Here is a 24,864-nt window from a genome sequence, read left to right on the forward strand (position 1 = left end):
ACACGCCTTTGGCTGAACAACTCCCGTCAACAAGGAAGAACCGGTGTCGCTACGTCGCACGCAAAGGCCTTTTTTTCTTTGGAAAATCTCCTCACCTTTTCCTCATTCCAATTACACGACATGTGGCGCTTCGCTGAGGGGGGATGAGCAAGCACTTCAACTATTTTGGGAAAAAGAACCAAACGATTCGGTCGACCAATCTTTTTAAAGAAGTGATTCGGGTGATTGGGTACACTCCAAAGACGACCCAATCCATTGTTTTGACTTTATGGTTGGGGGTCAAAGGATGGCACTCACTCACTCAGACTCCTTCACCGTCGGGGGGAAGAAGCCCGTTTGGAGGAGAAGACAGAGAGTCCAGGTCCACGACAACCTGTCCGAAGGTCCTCAGTGCCTTTATGGGCTCCCCGCAGGGCTCGGTCCTCTCACCAAAGAGGGCAGGACCTCACAACGCGGCAACCTGGACCGTCCGTTTTCTCCCTGACCCACGAGAGGCCGCCATCTCGTCTCAGGCTCGAAGAAGGGACCGATGACTGTCGGCCAGACTGACCCGTAGTTGTACTTATTTCCATTCCTTCGTGTCATTGATCTGTTTTGATGGTATTTACGAGGCGCGTCAGAAAGGTTCCAGCGTTGGTTTGACAACAATGTTCCAATCCAAACGATGAAATGGAAGAGATGGCGACTCTCTGGACACTGCCCGTGATCTGCTCTCTTTTGTCAATTCGGTGACCCTCCCACATTCCTGCGCTCAGTCCACTTGACTCCCGCGGACACGTCGACACGATAAAGGATTGACGACAGAAGAAAAAAACAAAAAGAACAATTGCCTTTTGCGCGGCAGTCAAAATGGCCGCTCAGCATATTGATCGACACCAGAGGCCACCCTCGGGATGTCCCCCAGTCGTGACCGAAAACATTGCAAGGTTGGTTTCTTTGCGACTAGCTGGAGAATCAACAGTAACATTTACAAATGCCTACAAGTCTGCGTGAGTACCCCGAATGTACGCCTTGTTTAGTTGACTGAGTGATTCATTCTGCAAGTTCTGAGAAGGGCGCCCCTGTTTCAACACAAAATATATCAAGTCCTGTCGTGTCACGCTTGATCTGTCAAAACCAAGATTGAAACAACTGCAGCTGTACACTTCATTTCTGCTCGAGACCGTTCTACGTCTGAATGGTTCGACAAGGACGCTCGGAGCAGTCGGACGCAGTGACGAGCTCCCCCCCCCCCCCCCCCCGAAAAAAGCGAGTAGCGCCACTAAGTGACGCGGTTACGAGTCTAATGAGATGTGACCGTTTCCGAGTTAGATAAAGTGTACTTACCATTTTCTGCCTAGCGTGGTATTCGATAGCGTGCCAATGCTCCACGTGATTGCTAACTACATACGGAGCATTTTGTTCTATTTCGATAATATACGGCAGAATCAAATGTAATGTCGCATTTTGGGGGAGGGAGTGAATATTGTTCCGTCATCTGATCAATGAGCGATCCCTTCAAAACTGATCTGATCGTGACAGCCAAACTTTTGTGCGTCAGGACCTGGGGCACTCTTTGCAAAAGAAAGAGTAGTCTGGAATCTGACAAAGGTGGAACAAATAGGAAGAAGTCGTACAAGTCAGAGGAGCAAAGAGGACAAAGACATGAAGGAACAAAACAACAGTGAGAGTTTTCCGACACGCCAGCACAATCACAAAAATGCTGAACGCACACGCTGCAAGATGACATAAACACAACACCTTTTGTGGCCGTGGCGAACAAAACCAAACATAAACAACGTCAAGCGGAGAGCGGAAACCATTAACATAGCGGCGACATCAAGACCGCAGTCAAGCAAATTCCCACCGAAGGAAACGTCACACAAAGGCCACGCGACGTGTCGGTCAAGGCAACGTGGAAGGTGACCGTTGTCATTCTGAAAAGAATAAACTTGGGACAATAATAACAGTGATAACCCTAAACATAATCAGAGTCATTGTAGTTAAGTGCCGTTAGGGAGTGGGAAAATGGCGGCTAGTGTTTAGAGGTCAGGGGTCAAGCAACAAGGGCTGAAAATAGCTCACGCAACAGGCGCTGCTGATTTCAGGTCAGTTTGTCACTCGCGAGCGACTTCGGTTTCACGAGTCGTCTTTTGCCGCACTTCACGACCACGCGGTTAGTCCGTCAGTTACTGAGTGACGCGCTTCAGGCGAGCTTACTTGCGCTAAAGGACGGCAGACCGGAAAGTCGTCCAGGCCAGAAGAAGGAAGGAGAGGAGGAAGACCGGGACCCAGGAGGTCCGGTGCCGCTGGAGCTCGTTGGCTCTCAAGTCAAAGTGCTTCAAGGTCTGACGTGGACCCGAAGGACAAAGTCAGACGGAATGACACCGGAGAAGCCTCCAACGTGCTTCTGTCGCTAAATATAGACACGTGTACGCACACACACACACACACACACACACACACAATAACACAATCTCAGTCACATGCACATGTACACACACACACACACACACACACCACACACACACACACACACACACACACACACTCCACACGCATCTGCGAAATGAACGTCAATATCGCCCAGACGCTAGCAATGACATCGTCATCAAATGATGTGAATAATAAATAGCGTTGAACTATGACTGTGTTTAAGCAGCTCGACCGAAGAGCTTCAGCCGCTCACTTTGTGGCTTCGTCTTCTTCAGAAAGTCTTGCCGCACTTGAGTGACGCCAGACCAAAACCTGGACGCAGTCGATCAAAACGCCAATGGCGGCCGCCCGCTAGAGGGCGCTTGGGCTTGAAAAGGCCAGATGTTCAATCATCCACCCATTTAACATACATCTTATCCTCAAGCGGGTCACAAGCGTGCTGGAGCCATTCCCAGCTGCCTTTGGATGGGAGGCAGGGGACTCCCTGAACTGGTCACTGGCCAGTCGCAGGCCACGTGGAAACAATCGTTCACACTGACACTGACAGGCGTCTTCCATGAAGCTCACGTGCATGTACCCGGAGAAAACCCACGTAGGCACGGCAAGAACAGGCAAAGTCCACACAGGCGGCGCAGGGATTTGAACCCCCGGTCCTCACAACTGTGTGCCGGGACGCATGCAGATTTTTAAAAGTGAAATTTACTGAAGACAGAATTTCTAGGGGGGGGGGGGGGGAATACAAGGAGAAAGCGCTAAGTGTAAACAGAATGATCATTTCCAATTGACTTTTCCCACTTTCAATCATTTGGGCAACTTTTTCTGCAACACGGAAACGGCGATTCACTATTTTTAGGACAGAATTTCAAAGAGAAAGCGTTAAGCATAAACAGAATGATCATTTCCAATTGACTTTTCCCAGTTTTTTCGCACCTTTTTCTGCAACACGGAAACGGCGATTCACTATTTTTAGGACGGAATTTCAAAGAGAAAGCGCTAAGTGTAAACAGAATGATCATTTCCAATTGACTTTTCCCACTTTCAATCATTTGGGCAACTTTTTCTGCAACACGGAAACGGCGATTCACTATTTTTAGGACAGAATTTCAAAGAGAAAGCGCTAAGTATAAACAGAATGATCATTTCCAATTGACTTTTCCCACTTTCAATCATTTGGGCACCTTTTTCTGCAACACGGAAACGGCGATTCACTATTTTTAGGACAGAATTTCAAAGAGAAAGCGTTAAGCATAAACAGAATGATCATTTCCAATTGACTTTTCCCAGTTTTTTCGCACCTTTTTCTGCAACACGGAAACGGCGATTCACCATTTTGAGGAAAATGCTTAAGGTCTTTACGGTGATTCACTTTTTGTCGTTGCCATTGAAAAAAAGAGAAATTTCAACGGGCCGCCACAATTCACATTTTTGGGAAAGGACCTGAAAATGGATCGACAGATCGAAAGAAGAAGAAGCATATCCAAGCATCAGCAGTCCGTTTTCAACCCTTCTCATCCACATTCGGGTGAAAGTACATCCCTGAGGATCCCGTAGGACCGCCCGGCACGCCGAGGGGCACTTGACTGCCTCGGGAGCTTGAGGACCAGAGCAAAAGGGGAGGGGGGGGGGGGGGGCGCCACGCGTCGGCTACTTCATGCGACAAGAAACAAACATCGCATGACGCTCACGTGTTCAGAGGACGCGCGACATTTGCGTGATGATGATGAAAATAAGAATAAGATGGTGGCAAAGGAAGGGATGAAGATGCCAAAGAAGATGTTGATCCGGAATATGATGATGAGGAGGAGGAGGATCTAGCACGTGCACCCACAGCCACTCGGTGGCGCTCAAGCATCCCCAGTTTGCCCTCGATGGGGGGGGGGGGGGGTTCTTTTGCTGCCGTCATCCATATTGAGAATAAAAATGAGCCTTCAGACCAAAAGTGCATTGCTGCCCCCCCCCCACCTTCCTACCTGCACTATTTTGTTGCATCCCTTCACCAGCTTTGTTAGTCAGAGAAATAAATCCATCCATCTTCTTTGACGCTTATCCTCACGAGGGTCGCGGGGAGTGCTGGAGCCTCTCCCAGCTGTCAATTAATGTTGCATGTTTTTGGAATGTGGGAAGAGACACAAGTGCCCAGAGGAAACCCACGCAGACACGGGTAGAACATGCTAACTCCACACTGATTGAACCCGGGACCTCAGAACTGTGAGGCCAACGGAACCGTGCCGCCCAGAGAAATAAATCTAAAAGTGAAATGTATCCCAATGCTTTTTCCTACCGCGCGGCCTTCTCGAGTGACGGATCCGTAGAACGGCTTCGCAGTGCATCGGGAGGAACTTTGAAGCAGTCTTTCTGCCCATTTTCAGTTGGCTTGCGATGAGTCCGATTTGACGGAAAATCCTGCCGGGAAGAAAAAGCTTTTCGGGGGCAGACAGAACGGGCGAGGGCACAACGAGAGTCCACATACTGTACTCGAGCGCAAGTTACGTTTCAGGCGGGGGCCTTGCGACGGCTACGCAACGGGACAAGATGAGAGGGGACAGAAAAGGTCGGGGAAACGAGCAAGGCAGTGTTACGAAATTCATCCCCCCCAAAAAAAAAAAAAAAAAAAAAAAAAATCACATTTTCTTGCTTATCCACTGATGAAGTTTAGGAAAATATTGACATTGCTTTTTCGCGAAAAAAGGTGAAGCAGAGAGTGAACAGTCAACAGCAACAAAAGTTTGTTCAAGTGAATTAGAAAAAAATTTTAAAAACCCTTTGGAAACAAACTTCAACAAGTGTCAAAGTAAATCTTTCTAATTTACCCGTGGGATGTTTTCTCACAGCCAGCAAACTGGCGATTAAAGCACGCTTGATCTGCGAGGATGAAGATGGCGGATGCCGACTTCACTTTTAGTGGCCAATGAGCCAGCCAGTCTTTTTATTTTTTTTAGATCAGTGAATGAGATGCGTGAGTTGAGCAGGAAAAGGAAGAAGAAGGAAGAAGGCTCAAAAGATGGAGGAAAAGGAAAGCTGTGTTGACGAGACGCACATTTTCTTTTGGCTTGAAAATCAAAGTTTCACGGCGCTCCTGAGCGCCTCCTGCAGGATTCAACCTCGAAACGCACTTTCACTTGCTGGAAAGCAGCCACTTCCCCGCCACCTGCGGACCAACTACGAGTCCCAGCATGCTTTGCTCTTCGCTCAATCGTGTGGGATAAAAAAAAAAAGAGGACCGCAGTCACGCAACGATTTGGAGATTTTTGACGTGTTCCCTCGCATTTCAACCAAGGTACGCTGATGGATTAATCAAAGACCAATGAGCTGACAACCACGTGCTTCACAGTTCTGAGGTCCGGAGTTCAAATGTGTAGTTTGCGTGTTCTCCCCGCGCCTGCGTGACTTTCCTCTCACTTCCCTCAAAACATCCAGCGTTGATTGGACACTCAAAGTTGCCCCATCTGCGTGATTGTAAGTGCGACTCGTCTGTCTCCGTGCGCCCTGCGATTGGCTGGCGACCAGTTCAGGGTGCACCCCGAGGAACCTCCTGCGCCCCTGGTGAGGATAAGTGGCTCAGAGAATGGATGGATGTTTGGAGAACAAGAATAACCCCCCAGCCCCCCCCCCCCAAAAAAAAACAAAGATCAGGTCAATCACTTCTAAAATAATCAGAAGTCAACATTCCAAAATTGGCTCGAAACATAAGATGAATTCAAATATGTGGTGGAATAAAAAACTGTGACCAACTGCAGATTCCCCCAATACTACTATTATTTGATGGCAGTACGTATACGTGTGATATCAGTTGCCGTCGTCGTCGCCTCCAAAAAAGACCAACGTGGAAGCAGCAGATTTGTCAGCGTCGTTTTGATTGGGAGTAGAGCAGGCAGGCGCCAGCGCAGAGGAAGCGGGGGACTGGTAAGCCGCCAACGGAGAGCAGCGAAGTTTCAGTCTCCCACTTTCGTAAATCAGACTTCAACAGGACTGGGAACTTGTCTTGGATGTGCTCTGGGATCGCGGTTGGGGTACATTTATCGTTGAAATGCGGCGTTCTCAAGTACCACCAAGCAGGACGTGGGCGCTCTCCTGATAACAAGTTGACTGCATAACCCGATCGCTTATTTTGCGACTTTAAAGTTGGGTTTTTTTGCCCCCAAAATCCGGAACAATTCGCTTCACAGCCCAAATGACTCGGCCCTCTGTGATCTCTAGAACGAAATAGTGACTTTGCGTAACATTTGGCAGCTCCGCCGTCCCTCGAACAACTGAAACGATCACGTTGGCTTCTCAGAAAGATCAAGAATGACGGGACCTTGAAACAACTCAAGAAAGGTCGAAAACCATCGAAATGCCAAAGAAAGCTCCAGAAGGAGGCGTCTTTGTCAGCTAGCCAGCGCAAAGTTGCTCGTCAACAGCAGGAGGCGCTCAAGAAAAACAGGATGGGCCCCCGCCTCCGAGCTAGGGTTTTCCCGGAACGCCTGCAGAGATGGCAAAGAAAGAGAAGGTGAAAGAGACGGAAGGACGAATGGAAGGAGGAGGTCGACGCGTGACTCCAATGCGAGAAAAATGTGACAAAAAAGAAGCGCATAGGTTTGTTTGAAGCCCCGCCCACACAACTCATTTTCTCTTTTTTTCTTTTTTATTCTTATCTTTAGTTTTTTTTTCCCGTCCGTTTGCAATTATATCAGTTGAAGGGGAAAAGAAAAAAAATAATTATTTACAGTGTCGAAAGCATGAAAACAGACGTGATGAATCTATTGTAAAGTAATCGCACAAACACAAGAAAGAAAAAATAAACATAAGGAGAAAAAAAAACAAAAAAACCCAAAAACATTTAAGAGACCAGCGGCGCTCCCGATCCAAATAGCAGACGCTGCCGGACTTTTCTGCCCGAGGGGTGGGGGGTGGGGGGGGGACACATGGCTGATATGAAGGTGGCTGGCTAGTCGGGTGCTAAGTGGGAATGATGCCGTCGCTCCTTAGGCCTCGCTTCAGCTCCAAGTCCTCCAGCTTCTTCCACAGCTCCTCGCGCTCCTTCTCCTTCTTTTTCTCCCTGGAATGTTGCGACATTCCAAATAAAACGCGTTCCCGTCTACTGAGCCATCACGATCACGGATTTTTTTTTTTTTTTCCTCACCGCTGACGGTCCGACTTGTAAGTGGCGGTGAGCTCGTCGAATAAAGTACTGTTCATCTCCATGAAGGCCTTCAGCACGTTGTAGACCAGCGCCACGATGGCCCTGGGGAAAAACACGACAACGGCGTCGTCGGACCATTCTCGCAACGTTCACAGCAACCAACTCACCCCTAAACAGTCGAAAGATAATCAGCATAACTTTCCATAATTTAGCATATCGCAATGTATTTGTAGTAAGGCTTTACGATCTAAATAAGCTTATTATTCTAAGGTCCATGCATATATAATACAAGAAAATATTTGAGGCCCAGGTATTATTTTGTCCACTTCTACACGAGTATCTGTGACGTTTGAGTGCGCGCGGGAGTCGGCCGCTGACGACGCAGTGTTCTTCAACGGCTTTAGCGTTAGCCACTGTGCGCGAAAAGCGACGGCAGGTCGTTTACGTTGGTTCGCTAAACTAAAAGAGCAAATGTGGCCTTGTCCATCCTCCCTCTATCCAAAGCACGGGCGTGGCGGCTCATCTCCGGCGGGAAAGCGGTTTGGCCGCGCCGTTGTTTTTATCATCGCTGCGCGGAGGTGGATCAGGCGGGGAGGTGGTTATCCATCCGCATATCATCTAAATATAGCTCAAAACAGAGTAATCTTGCCCAGGACACGTCGCTCGATTGTGAGATGTTCTCTTCTTCGAAAAGAGCTTCCGTGTCTGAAGGGGCGTGTTCGTCTCCCACAGGGGGCCACGGCGTGTTTTCAATGGCGAATGTCCGGGGTGACGTCACGGACAGTAGATGCAGCCAGTACGGCGACCGCTCGGATGTCGTCAAATGAGATTTGGCAAGCATTTATTCCCAAGTGGCTGATGATAATTAATATCTATGCAGCGAATCTGCAAAAAGCGAACCGGAAAATTGTGAGAAAAGACGTAGGAGAGATGGAAGAAAAGAAAGCTCGAGTAGCAGCGGTTGCAGTTTGTGCGGTTTTCTCACGAGTTCCAGTGTTCTTTGGAGATGCGGTAGAGGCTGGCAAACATGATGGGCAGGATGACACTGGAATTCTCCTCGATGAGGCTCATGATGTACTCGTTGTTCCAGTAATAGAGCGCTCGCTCCGCCACCTGCGCTCGCAAACACCGGCGCCAACGGTCACCGCTGCGAGCGTCACCACGTGATTGCGCATCGCCGACGACGGGTCTGACCTGGAAGTGCGGGCTGGACACGCATCTGGAAATCTGTTTGAAAAGCGGCTCCTGGATCTTGACGAACTGCGTGGGCTCGATCACGTCCAGGATCTCCTCCAGCTCGCCCAGAAACATCACCTGACGCCGGCGCAGCCACCATTAAATCGACAGAAGCACACTCCTTTCCAAATTTGAAAAAGCTTTCCCAAAAACATCAGGAGCGACGGTAAAAGCATTGTTTTTATTTTCCCAATGCTTCGGAAATCATAGAAAATGAGGCCCGCCCTCCACTTCTAGCCCGCCTGCTAAATACCGATTATTTATAATCCACTGAAAATTTGGATGAACGACTTGAGTTATGAGCGACGTTAGCTCAGAGACGCTCCCTCCGTTCATCCTTTAGTCAACGCCATCTTTGACATTTTGCCGACGTCTCGAAGCAAAGCAAAGCAAAGCAAACCACAGCGACACAAAAAAACTATTGTGTCCATTTGATGTCATGAAGAATGAATCGATACTGCGCTTATTGTGACGTCAGAATAAAAGAAAGAGCTCACCTCTTTTTGACTGCACGTTTTGGGCCAGAACTTCAATAATCCTCTGATGACCTGAGCGAGTGTTACCATGTCATCAGTTGTCTTGGTGTGTGTATGCGAGAGTAAAACGCGTGGGCGCATGTACTCACGGGCTCTGTTAATGTGGGGTCTTTCTCGAGGAACTGTACAATGCAATACGCCAACTGCAAACAATTGGAAAGAGAGGGGGGGGGAACTTTAGCCACAATACCAACAAACACCATGAATATGAATCATAACAGCACCAGACTAACTCGACAATTTCTGGAATAATTTAGTGACTATATAATTGGGAGGAAAAACGTGCTGCACGTTAGTTAACGTTGCCATCATTCATATTGTCAAAGGTCAAAACGGAAAGATTGTGAATGAGGGGCTTTGACTCTGATGACAGGAGCAATTTGCAGAATGGGAAAAATTGATGTGAAGTTGAAATCATTTCGATCGGTCAAGGAGGGAACGCAATTACATACAATGCGGCCATTTTCTTGGAGAAAAAGGCGGAAATTATTATTATTATTATTATTATGACGGCGACGACGATGCCATCGGCGTTGGCGCAATAACTAGTGGTGTCGTGTATTTTGTCGGTACCTGTGCGTGGAAGAGCGACAGACTGCGGACCGTGTGGAGCGGGATCAAGACTTTGACCAGAAACTGTTTGTGCTCCGCCTTGAGCGGCAGCGCAAAACCGTTGATGATGCTGCACACAACACACGACAACAAAACCACAACTGGTGAGGGCTCACGACACAAAGACTTTACTTGCCTTCCAGTGGGTTGCTCATTGAGGAAATATTAACATGTGCGCACGCACATACATATGTATGTATCCATGCTGGTCTATTTTATCAGGTGTGTGCCAGATGCGTCGCATCAATGGAAATTGATTTTCCTCCCCGGGGTTGACAAAACGCCTACGAGACGGACGTCTTCTCCTTTGGGGTTTCCACACAAATGCTCCATTCTTAACTTGGGCGAATCTTCATTGCCTCCCTCCATCTTTCAAACTTTTCTTCCGCCACGCTCCGCGGACAATCCAGTCCATCCTCATCCGCCAGCCGCCACAAACAGGAAGAGGCTCAGGGCTGACCCCTGATGCGCTCCCACCGTCACGTTAAACTCCTCTGTCACACCTATCGAGATCGCGCACGCAACTTGACCGTTTTTACGACGCCATATTGCCGGTCAAACAAAGCTGCTCGGCGGTGCGGGAGTCTTTGAACCGCAGCAAAATTTTTCAGATTGCCCGAGACCCGAGTTGTCACCGCAGACGAGACACTTCTTCAAAGAGATCATGTTTCTAGCAATAAAAGCCAGCTGAAGAGACCGGAAAAGATCGATGGATTTCGCCAATTCGACGGGATGGACTTAATACGCATGCCTGTGTCGCGATCATTTCATTTCTTCTCAATCTCAAATTCCCAAGAAGTATTCATAATGCCAAGTTGACTCATATGAGAACAATGCAAAAAGTTTACGGAGGTAAGGGTGTGGCCGCAATACGCTTGCATTAACGGAGGAGACGACTCCCTGTCCTAATACCCCCACCCCCACCCCCACCACCCCCACCAATCATAGTTAATGAATGCTTGTTTGTATAAAAACAATATTGGTATTTGAATTGAAAAATATCTGAGTGGCTTCATCACTATGTGGGATTTATTGCCGACTGAGAACAGACCCAGCAACCAAGTATTTGTTTGGATGCGTCCAGACTTTTCTACGCTTTCAAACTTTTGCGTGTAAATGTCGACGACTTACTGACCAGATACTCCAGTTGGCCAATTAACAACCAAAATTCTTATTGGCCAAAACATCGACTTTGACATTAAATATGGATCCTCTCTGCCAAGTGTCTCTCATTTCTCCAGGTACCTTCATTTACGATCACGTTCGAAATATTTAGCGGTATGGGACAAAACTCTGGGTGTCGTGCTAGAAGACGTATTTTCGCGTCCTCTCAACGGAATTACCTTGCAACAACGCTTTGTTTGGCGACGTCAACAACAAAAAAAAAAAAAATCACAATTTTACGACATTGGTCCACACCTCGGCACATTCCGCCGCCCTCGTAAAAGGAGCACTTCCCTGTCACTCTGGACTTTCGTAAGCAGTCCCACTGTTCCTCTCTGGGTGCTCGGCCATAGGCTCTCTCGAGATCCACAAAGACATTGTTGTTGGTCATTCTGTACTTTTCCATCAACTCACCGCGTAGTACGTCGTTCACTGGCAAACGCTCATCGCACCTTTTGGCGGATCACGAACAAACAAATCACTCTTCAGTTGCGCAGTACATCCGTTCAAGTGAACGAATCACCTTAAGATCCCTTAAGTGGCCCCTCTGCCGAGACGGCGCCGCCCGACACGACCTGCTCATTGGTCGTTCGCCGAAGTCAGCGACATCGCTGGCAAGGGTCGCAAATCAGTCCCGGTCCCGTCGAGCAAAAAGGACAAATCATTTCATCAACTGATTCTGATTCAATTCATTTTGCGAAGGTAACAACGACAGAGACACTTTGTGACCTCAAGCTGAAGTGCACTTGGGCTCTGCACCAGGGCAAGGATCCAAAACACACCAGCAAGCCAACTTCAGAATGGCTTAAAACCTAAAAATGGTTTTAGAGCGGCGTGCCCTTCAACAGGCACAGCATGACGGAACCGCCTCCATTTTTTGCTCAATTCAAACAATTCTGCAAGGAAGAAAGAAGAGGCCAAAATCTTTCCACGGAGATGTGAAAGACTCAAATGTTGTTGCCAAGGATGGCCCAACCAGTTCTTAACTTTACTTTTCACACAGGGCCTGGTAACTTTTTAAAAACAACATTTTAAGTCTACTTGGGTAATACTTGTCAGCTTGTTCAATAAGCTCAAAACAAGTGGAGAAAGCACAGAAAAATATGAATTTGAGAAGGGAGGTACAGTTATACATATTCAGAGCGCTTTTTACAGTATGTGCCCAGCAACTAGCTGGCGACCCCCGCGCGCCTCTCACCCGAAGTCAGCCGGGACGAGCGCCAGCATCGCCGCGACCCTCGTGAGAATAAGCGCTACGGGAAATGGACGCATTAATAAACCGAAAGATGGAAAGTCCTGAGCAAACTTTCAAATCGGACAGCCCTCCCAACAGTGTCATTGTGTTCTTGATTGGTGGTGGGGGGGGGGGGGGTGTGGGTAACGGAGGGAGGGAACAGGGAGTCACATACCTGCCAAGGATCTCCAGCAACTCCGCCACCCCGTTGAAGTGCTCCGTCTCATAAACAAAACTGCAGCAGGTCCACAGGGAGAGAAAGGGCTTTCAAAGTCACAACACAAAAAAGGCTTCGGAATTGATCTTCACAACAACTCGTCAGGTAGGCAACATTATGGCACGTAGACCACAGTAGGCAAGTACACCAACAATAAAAGGATAAAAACAGGTTCAAGTGTGTGCTGCTGACCGTAGAAAAATATTATTGATCTGTTTTCGTATAAAAGCCCTCAGTCCCAGGAATTTGCCGTAGATTCTATGCAGAACCGTCTTCAGGTAGTCTCGCTCCCGAGGGTCCTCACTATCGAACAGCTCTAGGAGCTGGATGGGGTCGGGGGGGGGACCACAGGACAAACACGCTAAGTCAAAAAGTTGGCACCAACAAAAGTAGCTGAAGGAGTCGGAGGGTGAGTTGGCGCACCTGGAGGACAAACTTCTGGTCTATGTACTTTTTGGCAATGCTGGGCTGGAACTCCTGACTCTCCAAGAAGCGGATGAAGAACTCGTAGACCAGCTGAGGACAAGCGCAACAACAGTTGTCAATCGACATGTGACCGGGTTACGTTTCAAGAGTGGGAACACAACAAAATCTCGTCTACAACGCTTTGCGCTATAAATTGCTGGCGGTGGCCAGAAACCAGGCACGTCCACCTTTCACAACAACAACAAAAAAAACGTCAACTTTGTGTTGTCAAAGAGAGCGCGCCATTATTATTTGTCCACGTGGGGGACTAACCAACATTAGCCGTTTGGAAAAATAAAGAAATAGATTCCAAAAATTGCTTGAAAGGGTTTCAGTCCGAAGAGGTGCTCGTAACGTTTGTCTTGAGTTCTGATTGCAATCTCAAGATTTGCACTCTTTGTCTGCCACAACACATTTCACAACTTTTAAAACAGCAACAAAAAAAAAAAATGGATAATTTGAACCATGATATGTCAAACGTGTCAATCCAGTGCACGAGTCCCAAAACCAATTTTACTTCACTGGTCGCGACGTTGCGAGACTAATAGCACATTTAGCCAAATCCTTTTTAAGTTGCTGTCATAATAGCAGAAATTCTTCTTGTTGTTTGTAGACGTGCGCGCGGATTGGCAGACGTCGAGGTTGCGCTAATCCACAAGAGACGATTGGGCCTTGACTCAATAATGGTCAGGAAACCAAAATCCAACTCGTCTAGATTAAACGCGGACGAGTCAAAGAGCAGCAGAGTGGCGAGAGTCACCTGTAAGTGAGGCCAGGACGCCTCGAGCGTGGGTTCGTCCTCTTCGGGGTCAAACTCGTTACTGTCACTGGGCGGAAGGGTCCGGAATATGTTGTGAGACACCTGAAAGTCGGCAAAAACAGAAACGCACGTTTGTCTCTCGGACGCCCGCCGACAGGGCGACGGCGGCGGCCTCACCATCTTGACCACCTCGGGGTAGGCCTGCTCGGTCAGGTAGCCGCGGCTGACGGTCACGTAGTCCACCAGCTCGTTGAGCGTGGAGCGCTTGTACTCCTTCATCTTCAGGTCCGACAGCGTGTCCATGAAGTCGAAGACTGTGCAGCACTGCTGCAACTTCTTCAGGAAGAGCTCCGGCTGCTCCGGGGCCGGAACGTCTGCGCGCAACGACCACACCGCCGCCGCGTCAGGTCTTCCGCCATCCTCCTTACGGTCGGCTCAAACGTTTAAGACGCCGGGCGTCACACCTCGGGTCACGGGTGCCCGGTTCATCATCATCTCTCATGAGTGACAACTGATATTGGCCCAATGGTCTCTCTTTGCATTTGTTTCATCTTTAAACACCGCCAAATAAACAATAACCGTCAGCGAAATAAGATTTGAAAATCTGATTAATCAAAAGAATAACCGCTACTGAAAACTGACCGTCGTCTTAAATCCTCACTCAAAACCCAAGCTAAAAAAAATTAAATAAAAATGGCCGAGCAACAGCACACGTGTTAAACCAAAAAAGTGGCGAGTGTGTCGGTAGGTTCGCGGCCTTCGAGGGGAGGAGTCGACGGCTGATCAATTAAGCAGACCTTCAGGAGACTCGTAAGACCTTCTTCAGGTGAGTCCGCATTCGGGAACCGGTGGGGTGCAAACTTTTTGCTTTCTCAGCATTTTGGTGAGTTGTAGTTTCCATCTTTTGCTTCAATGTCTTGTGTTGCAAAACAAGTTGCAAAAGATGATGACCCAACTGTGTGCGCGCGTCAAATCCCGCCACGCGCGCCGTGTAAAGCTAACCCTCACCCATGACTTCTATCTGTCCAAGCAAATGTCCCTTGGGTTTGAACAAGCACTGAAACCCAACGAGAGACCCACGAAGAGACAAGCGTGGTCTCGACATCGTTTCCGGGACCGTTCGCACACGACGCGCTCCGACAACTCAACAAAACTGCAAACGGACCTCCACGCGATCCGAGACTGACTCGCAACGCACTCAGCGCGAACGCTGAGGGAAGGGATCAGAGGGAGATCGAAGCTTGAACATTCTTTGATCCTGCCAGAAAGTCACCAAAAGCACAATAATTCCTCACAAGTAGAAAAAGAAACTCAGGAGAGAAAAAAAAAAAAGGTACCTCCTTGCGGTCGGCTGCCGGCGACCATTTTAAGTGCACACACTTAGAACGGGCGGGCCCGACGGGTCGAGCTAACTTTAACACTCGTCGGTAGCGGGTCGACCCCCGCACCCACCTCGGCCCCGAACGCGCCACCGACTCGATCAGGGCACCGCTTCCTCGGTGGTGGCGGGAAAAGGCGACAAGTGCGGCATTGCGCGCGTGACCGGCAGATCGCACGCCTACACGTGGACCGCAAGTTTGCCGGCGCTCATCTCGTTGCTTGCCTGGAGGAAGTCTTGCTGGAAAAATGTAAAGGGACACCCCGTGGCTCGGGTTTCTGTTCAATAGAGGAGGGGGAGGGTGGGGGGGGGCACGGCGAGGGCGTTGGGTCGGTGGGCTTTGGCGGCAAACGGGAAAGCGGCTGAGCGTTGTACCGACGTCTCAGTGTGGCTATTTTTGATGCCCTCTTTCCGAACCTGATGACCGAGAATCTCGGGCAGACCCCGGGAAGTCCAGCCACCGAATTGGAGGTCCCACTTCAGGGGGAGGGGTGTTTAAAAAAATAAAATAAAAAAGGGATGGAAGGATCAATGCCGCATCAATATGAATCTGAGTGGGAAGCGATATTGACTGCGTCTTTTTCATCCACCGACCACGTTAGACTCGCTCTGGTCCCGACGCCAGTCATCGCTCTTTCCTCAGAAAGTAAACGAGAGATTTTCATTAAGAGCTAACAAGCTGGCCTGTGAAACTGGGCCGACTGCGGCAACATTGTTTAAAAGTTTACTGCTTAGCTCTGAGTTGGGTTTTTGGGACTTGCCTACAAACAGACGGGAAAATTGTTTCATCCGTTTATATTATCGTTAGCCTGCGAGCTCACAAGCTAGTGAGCAAAGTTAAGACATCAGTGAACTAGGAAGCACACTAATTCCTCACAGCTCGTCAGAATCAGCTTTATTGGATGATTGGCTCATGAAGGCGGCTCACCTTCAATGAATCAACAACCTCATGTGGTAGTTGATAAATTGCATGCGGAGCGCTCCTGTCTCAGCTCCAAAATGGCTACCCAACCACGTCTAGATTTGACGTTCATTCATTCTTTAACGTGGGATTCAATCCCATTTTCATTCTCAAAACCGCCATTCAATCCATTTCTTGCCTTTCTGTGAATTGCAATTCGATTCAATCCCATCTCCATTTCTAAATTGCAATGTGATCCCGTTTCCACGCCGCCGCTTGCTTTGGTCGCCGTTTTGTTGTTTTGGCCGTGAGGTGAACGCATTCACACGATTTGCTGACTCGCTACGTCGTCGGCATTGCGTGGAACCGGTTCGTCACGATACGGCCCCCAGCCCCGCTGCGGGAATTTTGTCCCATTGCCACCCGGCAACCGGTGCTTTTCCAGGGGTGGGCCCGGATGGGTCGATCGGTCACGCTTAAGCAAACACGCATGCGCACGGCGGCGTTCGCTTACCCTTGAGTAGCGGCAAAGGCGTGAGCTCGATGGGTTTGCCTTGCGAGCGGAACTGGGACGAGCTCTGGGAGCGCTTCTGCTTGGCCTTCCTGACAGACTTCCGGGAGAATCCGTCCACTTTGTCCACGGACGGAGGCGCGGTGGCTGCCGAGGACATAGCCCTGCTGGGAACAAGCGCAGCGCACCTCACGTGAGATGACCAGGCCGGTCGGTGACTTTTAGCCGCGCTAACGGGGCGCGGCTAAAAGTCAAACAAAACCGCTCGGTCTGCCGTATTCGACAGAAGCTGAAAATAAAAACAGAAGTTGGGTCACGTGAAAACTTCCGACGGCACGACAACAAAGCCAGTCAAGAAACTTCGGAACCGCTCCAGGTTCCGAAGTCTATGCAGTCGGATAAAACCACAACTTTCAACCGTTAACTTTTGAAGAAAACATTCTGTCCTTGCAGTCACTTGTTTTGCGGCTCAACTTTTCTCAGGCACCATAAAATCTCATTTAATATTTAACGGTTGACAATCTAACCACAAATACCAAAAAAAAAAAATTCTAATTACCTTCTCAAGAAGTGTGGCAAAATATGAATGAAAGCTTTTAGTTTAGTTTTTCCCGGTTTTAATGTTTATCTGTCCTATCACCTGACATTTTTTTTAAAAACCATTTTTTCCACCCAACCATTTCCTTTTTGTTGTTGTTTTTTTTTTTTAAATGTAATACTAGAGTTGGGTGATTATGAAGAAAAACTGTCATTACGATAATCCATCCTTCATATCGCTAATCTCCACGCTGGAGCCAATCCCAGCCTGAACCGGTCGCCTGCCAGTCACACAATCACCAATATTTTCATCGCCAATGAAATCACTTCATTATGCACTGCCAATTCCGGCCGACGATTGGCAACCTGACGTGCAGTTAAATTGCTCGATGGCTTTAGGTCAAGAAAATTGGAAAGATTTGGGTGATGAGCGACAATGTGTTGACTCAATCTTCCTTTCCAATCCACCGCGAGGATCTTTCGACGGAGGAGCGAAAGGAGCTGGAGGCGTCAACCGGAATAAAAAGTGTTGACAAAATTACATGACATTTTTCAATTTATTCACAAGAATAATCTGGAAAATGTGTCACTAGTCGGGCTATCGCTCACTTGGGTGACTTTTCCCTCGCACATTTCCAGAAGATTATTCAAAGCCGTCAAAGGCAAACATCCTTCGATTGGTACTTCAGAAAACATTGAAAGTTGATGATAAATGTCTGAATTCATAGCTTGTGGAATTTATCCGTTTTAGTGGAATTAAGTTGTGTGCGTGCCTCCATCTCTGTAGACGCCACGATGCCTTTTTGCTCGCCACGCACTGGAGATCAAAAATAAATGAACAGCACCTTCTATCATGATTTACATTTACACCGAGTGCTCATTTCTAATGTCAATGAACATGCTTTTGTAGTATTCTTTACATTATGTACACTTTGAATGCGGGTCGGTTTAGGCTATTTACATGCAAAATGCGTTTCCACTTACGGAAGATTCGAGTTTTGAAACGGATTCACTCCGTAAGTCGCCGTCCCACTGTATTTGGATCCATGCCATGTCTCTCTAAAAGACGGCGCCCGGGAGGCTGGCATATGACGTCGGCCGGTCCGAGTGTTTGGGCTTGAGCTCGTGCAGCTTGTGCACGCCTGCGCTCATTGCGTTTTTGTTTCAATGCTCTCGCAACTCAAAAAACAGGACTCGGGACTGCGGTTCTCGCTCTCGTTCTCTCTGCACGCCAGCGCATCAGAGTCCGTACATTTACTGTAAAAAGCCATGAAAAATAATGCAATCCAGAGAGAATGAGTGATTAGCCGGGTTTACTTGAAGACATTTTGCCATTCCCATCCAAGCTTCACACCATATGTGATCTGTTCCAATCTGGCGTTCACACGGGCCGCCACACGTGCGAGATGCGCAGAATGATGTAAACGTGGACGTCAGTCATGCGATTGTTTGGTCACCAGTTGGAAGTAGATCAAAACAACAGCTGCCATGTTTTTAAGGGCAGAAATGAAGATTTACAGAACAAAAAGTTACTTCTGATCAGTTTGGCAAAAGGAATATTCCACCGCGACAAAATTGCGTTCAGATTCAGCCCGTAAATTCCGACTGAGCTATTTCTAGGGACCGTTTTTATTCGGTTTGACCTTCTAAACATCCAAACACAAGGGTCCACGTGAACCGCAGAGGCTGCGTACAGAACGCTACGCCCTAATCACGACGTCGGGATTTTTAAGCGGCGGCGTCGACGGCTCCGAGTCACCGAGCCCGGAGCAGCGGCAGCCTGCGAGGCGAGAAGGAAAGTGTTGCCGCGGTCGGTGCGTCACAACGCCATCAGGTGACATCACCTTCAATCTGGGATTAGCGGACAACATTCCAGGATCTCAAACAGGCGCCCGCCCCTCGTCGTGCGTCGCCATGACAACATCGCTATTCAGCCCGCATTCGATCAAAAGTCTCACAATAAGACGAGACGGACGCTTTGCTGCCACATCAAGTCTTCGTCCCGTAATGAAAGAATACGAATGACACGATGAAGACGGTGGCAGCCATTTTGACAACATTCCAATTGAGCGGCGGCCGAACGGCAAGCTCCAATAATCACGAGCGGGACAAAAAGAAACATCCTCAAAATAATCCCCACTTCGTGCAATGACGTCATGCAAGCGGCTTTTGTTTGCCCTCCTCCTCCCTTACCTGTGCGGAGGGGCAGTGCCCTCCCCATGTACGACCATCGGTCCCCTCGCTGGCTTCCTGTCAAACTCGACGGCAAACCGCGGAAACGATGAGCACGAGACGACAAAAGAAAGAAGACGGAGGAGAAGGACGCAGGACGATGCGGGCGCTTTCCCTCCTCGCCTCTTACATAAGCGGCCCGATGACAGCCGCACGAGCGAGGGAGGGGCGGAGCGGGCACAGACGGACAGGAAGAGGGAGACGGAAGGAGGGAGAGAGCGTGAGAGAGGAGAGCAAGAGGAGGGAAGGGCTGCTCGCACCCAACAGGAAGCCAATCGGGACTTTCACTCCCGATGAAGACGTGCAACGACTCGGGAGTCTGCGTTCGCTAGTTTGCATTTATTCAACTACCGAAACCCACTTTTCTTAAAGTAGAACTTCAAAGAGGAAGCGCACGAAATAAGTTCAAACGTCGCTGGAAAAGTAAAGAAATACCTGCGCAGTTTCTGTTGTGCACACCTTGGCCACTTGGGCCAGTGTGCTTCAGTAAACCAGTTGAGATCAAACCGGATTTCACAGAACTCCTTTTCCACAGCACAGGAAGAACGCACGGCCGTGAGTATTGGGGATGGCGACTTTGTTATTCGGAGCTTTGTACAGTGCGGCCTGCGACTCTGCCGCTAAGTTCTGGTAGCCTGTCGAGAGGGTTTCGCATTAAGCTGCTGATGTTTCCAAAAGCAACCTTGTGTTGTAATTCCAACGTGCGTTTACTACTTCTACACTCAACTTCAAGCGGGGTGTCAGACCGGAGCAAATTGCCGGCAGCTATAAATGTCCGTCAGAGGCCTTGTTTTAGTCTATATGTGCCCTTCCGTTGGCTGGCGACCAATTCAAGGTGTACCGAGCCTGTCGCCTTGGCTCAGCCGAAATAGGCGCCAGCGTGGCCCGCGACTCAAAAAGATGGATGAGTGCTCCAATGAAACTATGACAAAGCATGAGAGGAGAAATGAGGAATGAATGTGACTTTTTCCAAATGCTCACGTTTCATGTTGCCCTGAATTTGGTCAAAGAACGTCGTTAACGTAGCAAGGTGACAAGTGGCTGCCATCTTAATTGAATTCTTATTTTTTGGGGGGATTCTTGGAAGCCTTGACTTAACTGATGGCCCTTTCGGACAATATGGTGCAACTCATTCACTGAAAGTCGCAATCAAACTTTGTTAAAATCATTTTTCATAGATTAGGAAGAATATGCCCGTGAGCGTTGTTATATTAGCCATCTGTGTGGAAATGTTCGGCATTTCAACGTGGTGCCAAATGCCAACCGGAGGTATGAAGACATTCGATACGACGGCACATATAGGTCATACCGACGCGGCGGCCATGTTGGCAAGGTCATGGCGTTGCGTTGACCTCCAAGTAATGTTGATGTGCAAAACAGACAGTGGCCCGCAAATACGGTTCTGCTGGAATTTCAAAGGAAACAATTCGGGGGGGCTGAGCAATTTTAGGGTCGGATTCACCCGAGTCAGTCGACTTTTTCGCCCCTGCCATCGCGTCCGTGATCACCGCGTTGTCATTTGTTGCAGACGTGCACGAAATCCATGCGACGTGATTGAAAGACAAAAGAGGAAAAAAAAAAGAAGCCCCAAAGATGTAAGATGATTTCCCAAGAGTTTGACGCTGAGGACGTAAAATGACTTTGCTGTGTTTTTTTTCTTAAATTTCTAAAAAGGCTGGGCGCAGCTCCTCAGCATCAAGGAAGGATTTCGCTCACGTGACGCCAGGATTGGCTTTGCTGACATTTTTGACGGGAGTCGAGCAAGCCCCACCTCCGGCGAGTTGGGCATGGTGGTGCACGGAGTACGGAATATGGACAAATACCGCCAACTAACTTGACAAAAGAGCAAAAAAAAAAAAAAATTGCCCCCGTCCCATCATCACCCTTGTCTGAAACGAAAGGGACGATGCTACGAGAAAGTAGCTGGATATTCTCACCCCAAAAAGAAAAGAAAATTGGAATTTTCCATGATAGTTTATTCCACACAAAGGTTTGGCGATACTCTAATATTTTTTGTAAAAGTCCTTTCATAACCTTTCGAAGGAAATGCTTCCTTTTGGCTGGCAGTTGCTAACAAGCAAGCAGTCACTAGCACCGACGCTCAATCAATCATGGCCGCCAACAGAGAGGCGCTCGTTTACCGGAGCCGTCAGCGTTGATAAGTTGGCAACTTTTGATAAAAAGCAACCAATATCATTGTTTTGCACACGGCAAGAAAGGAGAGCCGGAAGGCAATTGTACTCAAGCGCCAAAGACACAAGGTCCGATTACGCCTCAGCCAAAATCAGTTGCGCTTTTGACCCGAGTTGAACGACTCATTTCATGACGTTTAAATCGGACAACGTTACCTTGACAACTGTGTTAGCTTTCTGTCGACGTAGATTTGGAAGCTATCACCGGGGAGAAAATAGTGGAAATCCAAGTAGGGGAATAAAGCTAACCCTTCCGAAGAACATATCATAAATGTATACAATTACTTTTTTTTTTTTTTTTTTTTAATCAATTACAATCAGATTTGTAGCTAGAGTAAGATTTTATTCCAGAGCTATATCGTCTCTTCACCCCGCACCCACACCCCACCCCATCAATAGTTATAGTTTGAAGATTTTATTAATAAGTGTCCTCAATTTCTTACATCTGGATGAAATTGAACCCTCTGTTAAGCAAGCAGGGTTCCAGGTTATCTAAAATTGCACAACACTGGTCAATAATGGCAAATGCCAAGTCGGTAAATTGGAAAAAGGGCCCTAATGTACCACGTGCAAAAATGCAACGTGGGTCAACAGAGGGTTAAACGTGATTTTGAGTGGAGTCTGTAAAGTTAATCAAGGTTTCGCAACGGTTTGTCCGCACCATAGATGTTTTATCTCCTACGGGAACCATTGAGCAGCCATTTTAAGAAACACAATCCATTTTATGGACAAATGACCGCTTTAAGACATAAGTGGGCGTGTCGGCGTGTGATAAGGACCACGTTTGCGAGGGGGAATGTGAACGCAGATGTTTACTTTCCTCAAGTGCGCACTAACATGATGTAACTCGTTCATTCTGAACAACAGCGGCGAAAAAAAAAGGTGCTAAAAGGTCGTGGTAAACGCTGAAGACCCGTTCGAGTGCCGCCAAGTCGCGACGCTGCCAACAACCCGTAATCCACACAGGAAAGGCCAGCATCCAGCGCCGGAGCACACGCCATCGTCACCACCACGTCAAGAAAAGGAACTCCATTGGTGGATCGCAATGGAAGAACGTGAACTCAGGTCCACTTTTCAAATGTCAAATTTGAAAAAAATCCCGGCGAGACCAATGTCCATCCAGATCCCCGGCAATCACACGGTGTGCTTTTCAAGTCAGCGTTGAACTTCCGTGGATCTGATTTCAATTTGAATGGATGTATAGGGTTAGTTGTGTAATTCATGATCAAAAGTGCCATCATCATCTCTATTCTGCTACTAAAACCAAGCAAATTCTTGACATCTTTCATATACATACAATATTGCCTTGCCTTGTTTCCATCAGTCAGTTTATGTCACGTTTCAAATTCATGGGTTTTACGAAGACCACGTCTGTCCGTGCAGCCTTCGGAGCCAGAAGAGCTTCAAGTGATGGGATTTTTTGAGGTCGAGCGCTGATCTCGTACCAGAAGGGAGGTTTCTCAGTCTGCGCTCTCATTCATCCCCAAAGTGTTCTGTCGGGTTGAGGTCAGGGGGGCGTGCCAGCAAGTTAAGCGGAGCCACGGCATAGCGTCTCCCCCGTATCTTTGTCGGCCTTGTCGTGTTAGAAGAGGAACGACTGTTGCCACTAAACTGGAAGCACGCAAATGGCTAAAATCTCTTTGTATCCGGAAACATTGGGATTCTCTATCGCTACAACAAAAGAGAAAATGTTTTGGAATATTTTTGGCAATACAGTGTATGGATGGCTTGATTTCTTGAGCTTTGTTTCGCCCTTTCATTTTTAGCCGTTTGTAAATCTCTTTTAAATTGGGTTAGGGTTAGAACTGACAGTCCCCTGATAATCCCTGGCTGGAATAATATATAAATATTTACAATGTAACCATATTCATATTTAAACCGTTGTCCAGACAAACTGTCAAACGTGCAACTATTTTGTCTTGCCTTGAAAAAAAAATACAGAACACTCCTTTTTACTCCGGTCTCTGCTTATTTGTAAAGACGAATTTAGCCCAGTTGTATTGACTTTGTTAATTTTTCACCATTATCCTCTCATTTTTTTTTTTTTTTTTTACACGATTCACCCTCTTATTAACGTTTTTTTTTTTTTTCCCTGGCGGTAAGTAATCTCCACATCTTCCGAGTGAAATATAGAAAACGTTCATCTTCCTTCGCCGGGGCACTCGACTGGAAACTGTCCGCAGGTGCGATTGCCGTTTTGCCTCCATATGCCCGGCGACCAGTTCAGGGTGTCGCCCCGGGTCCGGCACGCTTCCCAGACGGACGTTCACACGAGCAAGCGCTGTCCATCCAGACAAAGTGCCAGCTTGCAAGCATTTTGTCTTCAAGTGGCAACAACGATACGCCTTAGTCACGTCAACTTTGACTTGAAGCAAAGGGCCCGAGAGTCAACGCGGCTGTTTTTGTGCCCTTGTATAGTTGGGATCGACGTTTGTCGTCCGAATGCATCCCGCACGGGTAAGCGGCAGATTGCAGCCAGTCTCTTCGGGGCTCCTTTTGGGCCTGCCGAAGCGCCGCAGAGCTTCCGAACTTGACAGCTAGCCGTTAGCCACTTAGCAGGGCTAAGCCTCCCGTTTGGCGTTCGCTTAGTCGCGATCTCTGCGCACAGCGGACGTCCCCGCGCCGCTAGGAAGCCCTCGTCCCTGGCTTTGATCGTGAAACGCGGCCCCGGAGTGACCCAATGCGCCGCCCGACCGGACCTTGTGCTGCGGGCGAGCCGTGGCTAAGCTAAGCTAAGCTAAGCTCAACCGAGATGAGATGAGTTGAGCGGCTAACTCGCTAGTCGTTAGCCGGCGCCGTCGTCGGGAAAGCGAACACACAACACGAAAACACGGACAAACACATGACATGCAAAGAAGTCAGTGGGTTCTGCGGGCCGGAAGACTTTACCTGGGCGGGTTCGGACGGTCACCCATCATGCCAGATGTAAAAACCGAGGCGACGGAGCTAATGCTGCTAGCGATAGCTGACACACTGACGACGGGGGAGGGTTGGGGTGGGGGGTGGGTTGGAGACTGAAGCTGCCCAGGCTGGACGAGGCGCCGTCCCGACTCCCGACAAGCCGCTCTTAGCTCCAAGGGGGTGGGGGTACTTTACCTTGATCCTCTGCGGTCGGCGGCGGCGAGGAGGAGTTATCCTAGGTTGGGGAAATGGATAGCGGGGGTGAGGGCGGCTAAGTGCGGGGCTACCGCCAGCTCGGTGCGGACAGCTCTTTCCCCAAAAAATCCGGCACAATGTCGCTCTCGGTAGCGGCGGACGTTCTCCTTCCAACTCAAACTGCCATCCGCAAGGCCCGGCGGTCGCTGTTACATTCCCCCCTTCCCCGAAGCGGTGACGGCGGTGCTGATGCTCC

At 48.6% G+C, this 24,864-nt stretch overlaps 1 protein-coding gene across 5 annotated transcripts; it reads right to left on the reverse strand.

Annotated features, from left to right (window-relative positions):
* Window positions 1-7,008: 7,008 nt before the first annotated feature.
* Window positions 7,009-24,748, reverse strand: LOC133501518 (serine/threonine-protein phosphatase 2A 56 kDa regulatory subunit epsilon isoform). 5 transcript variants are annotated; one of them, XM_061821360.1, is made up of 14 exons: window positions 24,402-24,726; window positions 16,555-16,718; window positions 13,939-14,135; window positions 13,762-13,863; window positions 12,960-13,052; window positions 12,729-12,859; window positions 12,495-12,554; window positions 9,883-9,991; window positions 9,399-9,452; window positions 9,271-9,321; window positions 8,732-8,851; window positions 8,523-8,650; window positions 7,538-7,639; window positions 7,016-7,453 (listed from the first exon to the last, which is right to left on the reverse strand). In XM_061821360.1, the coding sequence occupies exons 1-14, from the start codon at window positions 24,428-24,430 to the stop codon at window positions 7,354-7,356; spliced, it is 1,440 nt and encodes a 479-aa protein (XP_061677344.1). In that variant the 5' UTR covers window positions 24,431-24,726; the 3' UTR covers window positions 7,016-7,353. The 5 variants fall into 5 exon arrangements, with proteins under 5 accessions (XP_061677343.1, XP_061677342.1, XP_061677340.1 ...); XM_061821359.1 differs by having other exon boundaries at window positions 7,009-7,453; window positions 8,523-8,851; window positions 24,609-24,748; XM_061821358.1 differs by having other exon boundaries at window positions 7,009-7,453; window positions 8,523-8,851; window positions 16,555-16,715; window positions 24,609-24,745.
* Window positions 24,749-24,864: the final 116 nt, after the last annotated feature.

The sequence above is a fragment of the Syngnathoides biaculeatus genome, chromosome 5 (genome assembly GCF_019802595.1).
Source record: "Syngnathoides biaculeatus isolate LvHL_M chromosome 5, ASM1980259v1, whole genome shotgun sequence".
Classification (NCBI taxonomy): domain Eukaryota; kingdom Metazoa; phylum Chordata; class Actinopteri; order Syngnathiformes; family Syngnathidae; genus Syngnathoides; species Syngnathoides biaculeatus.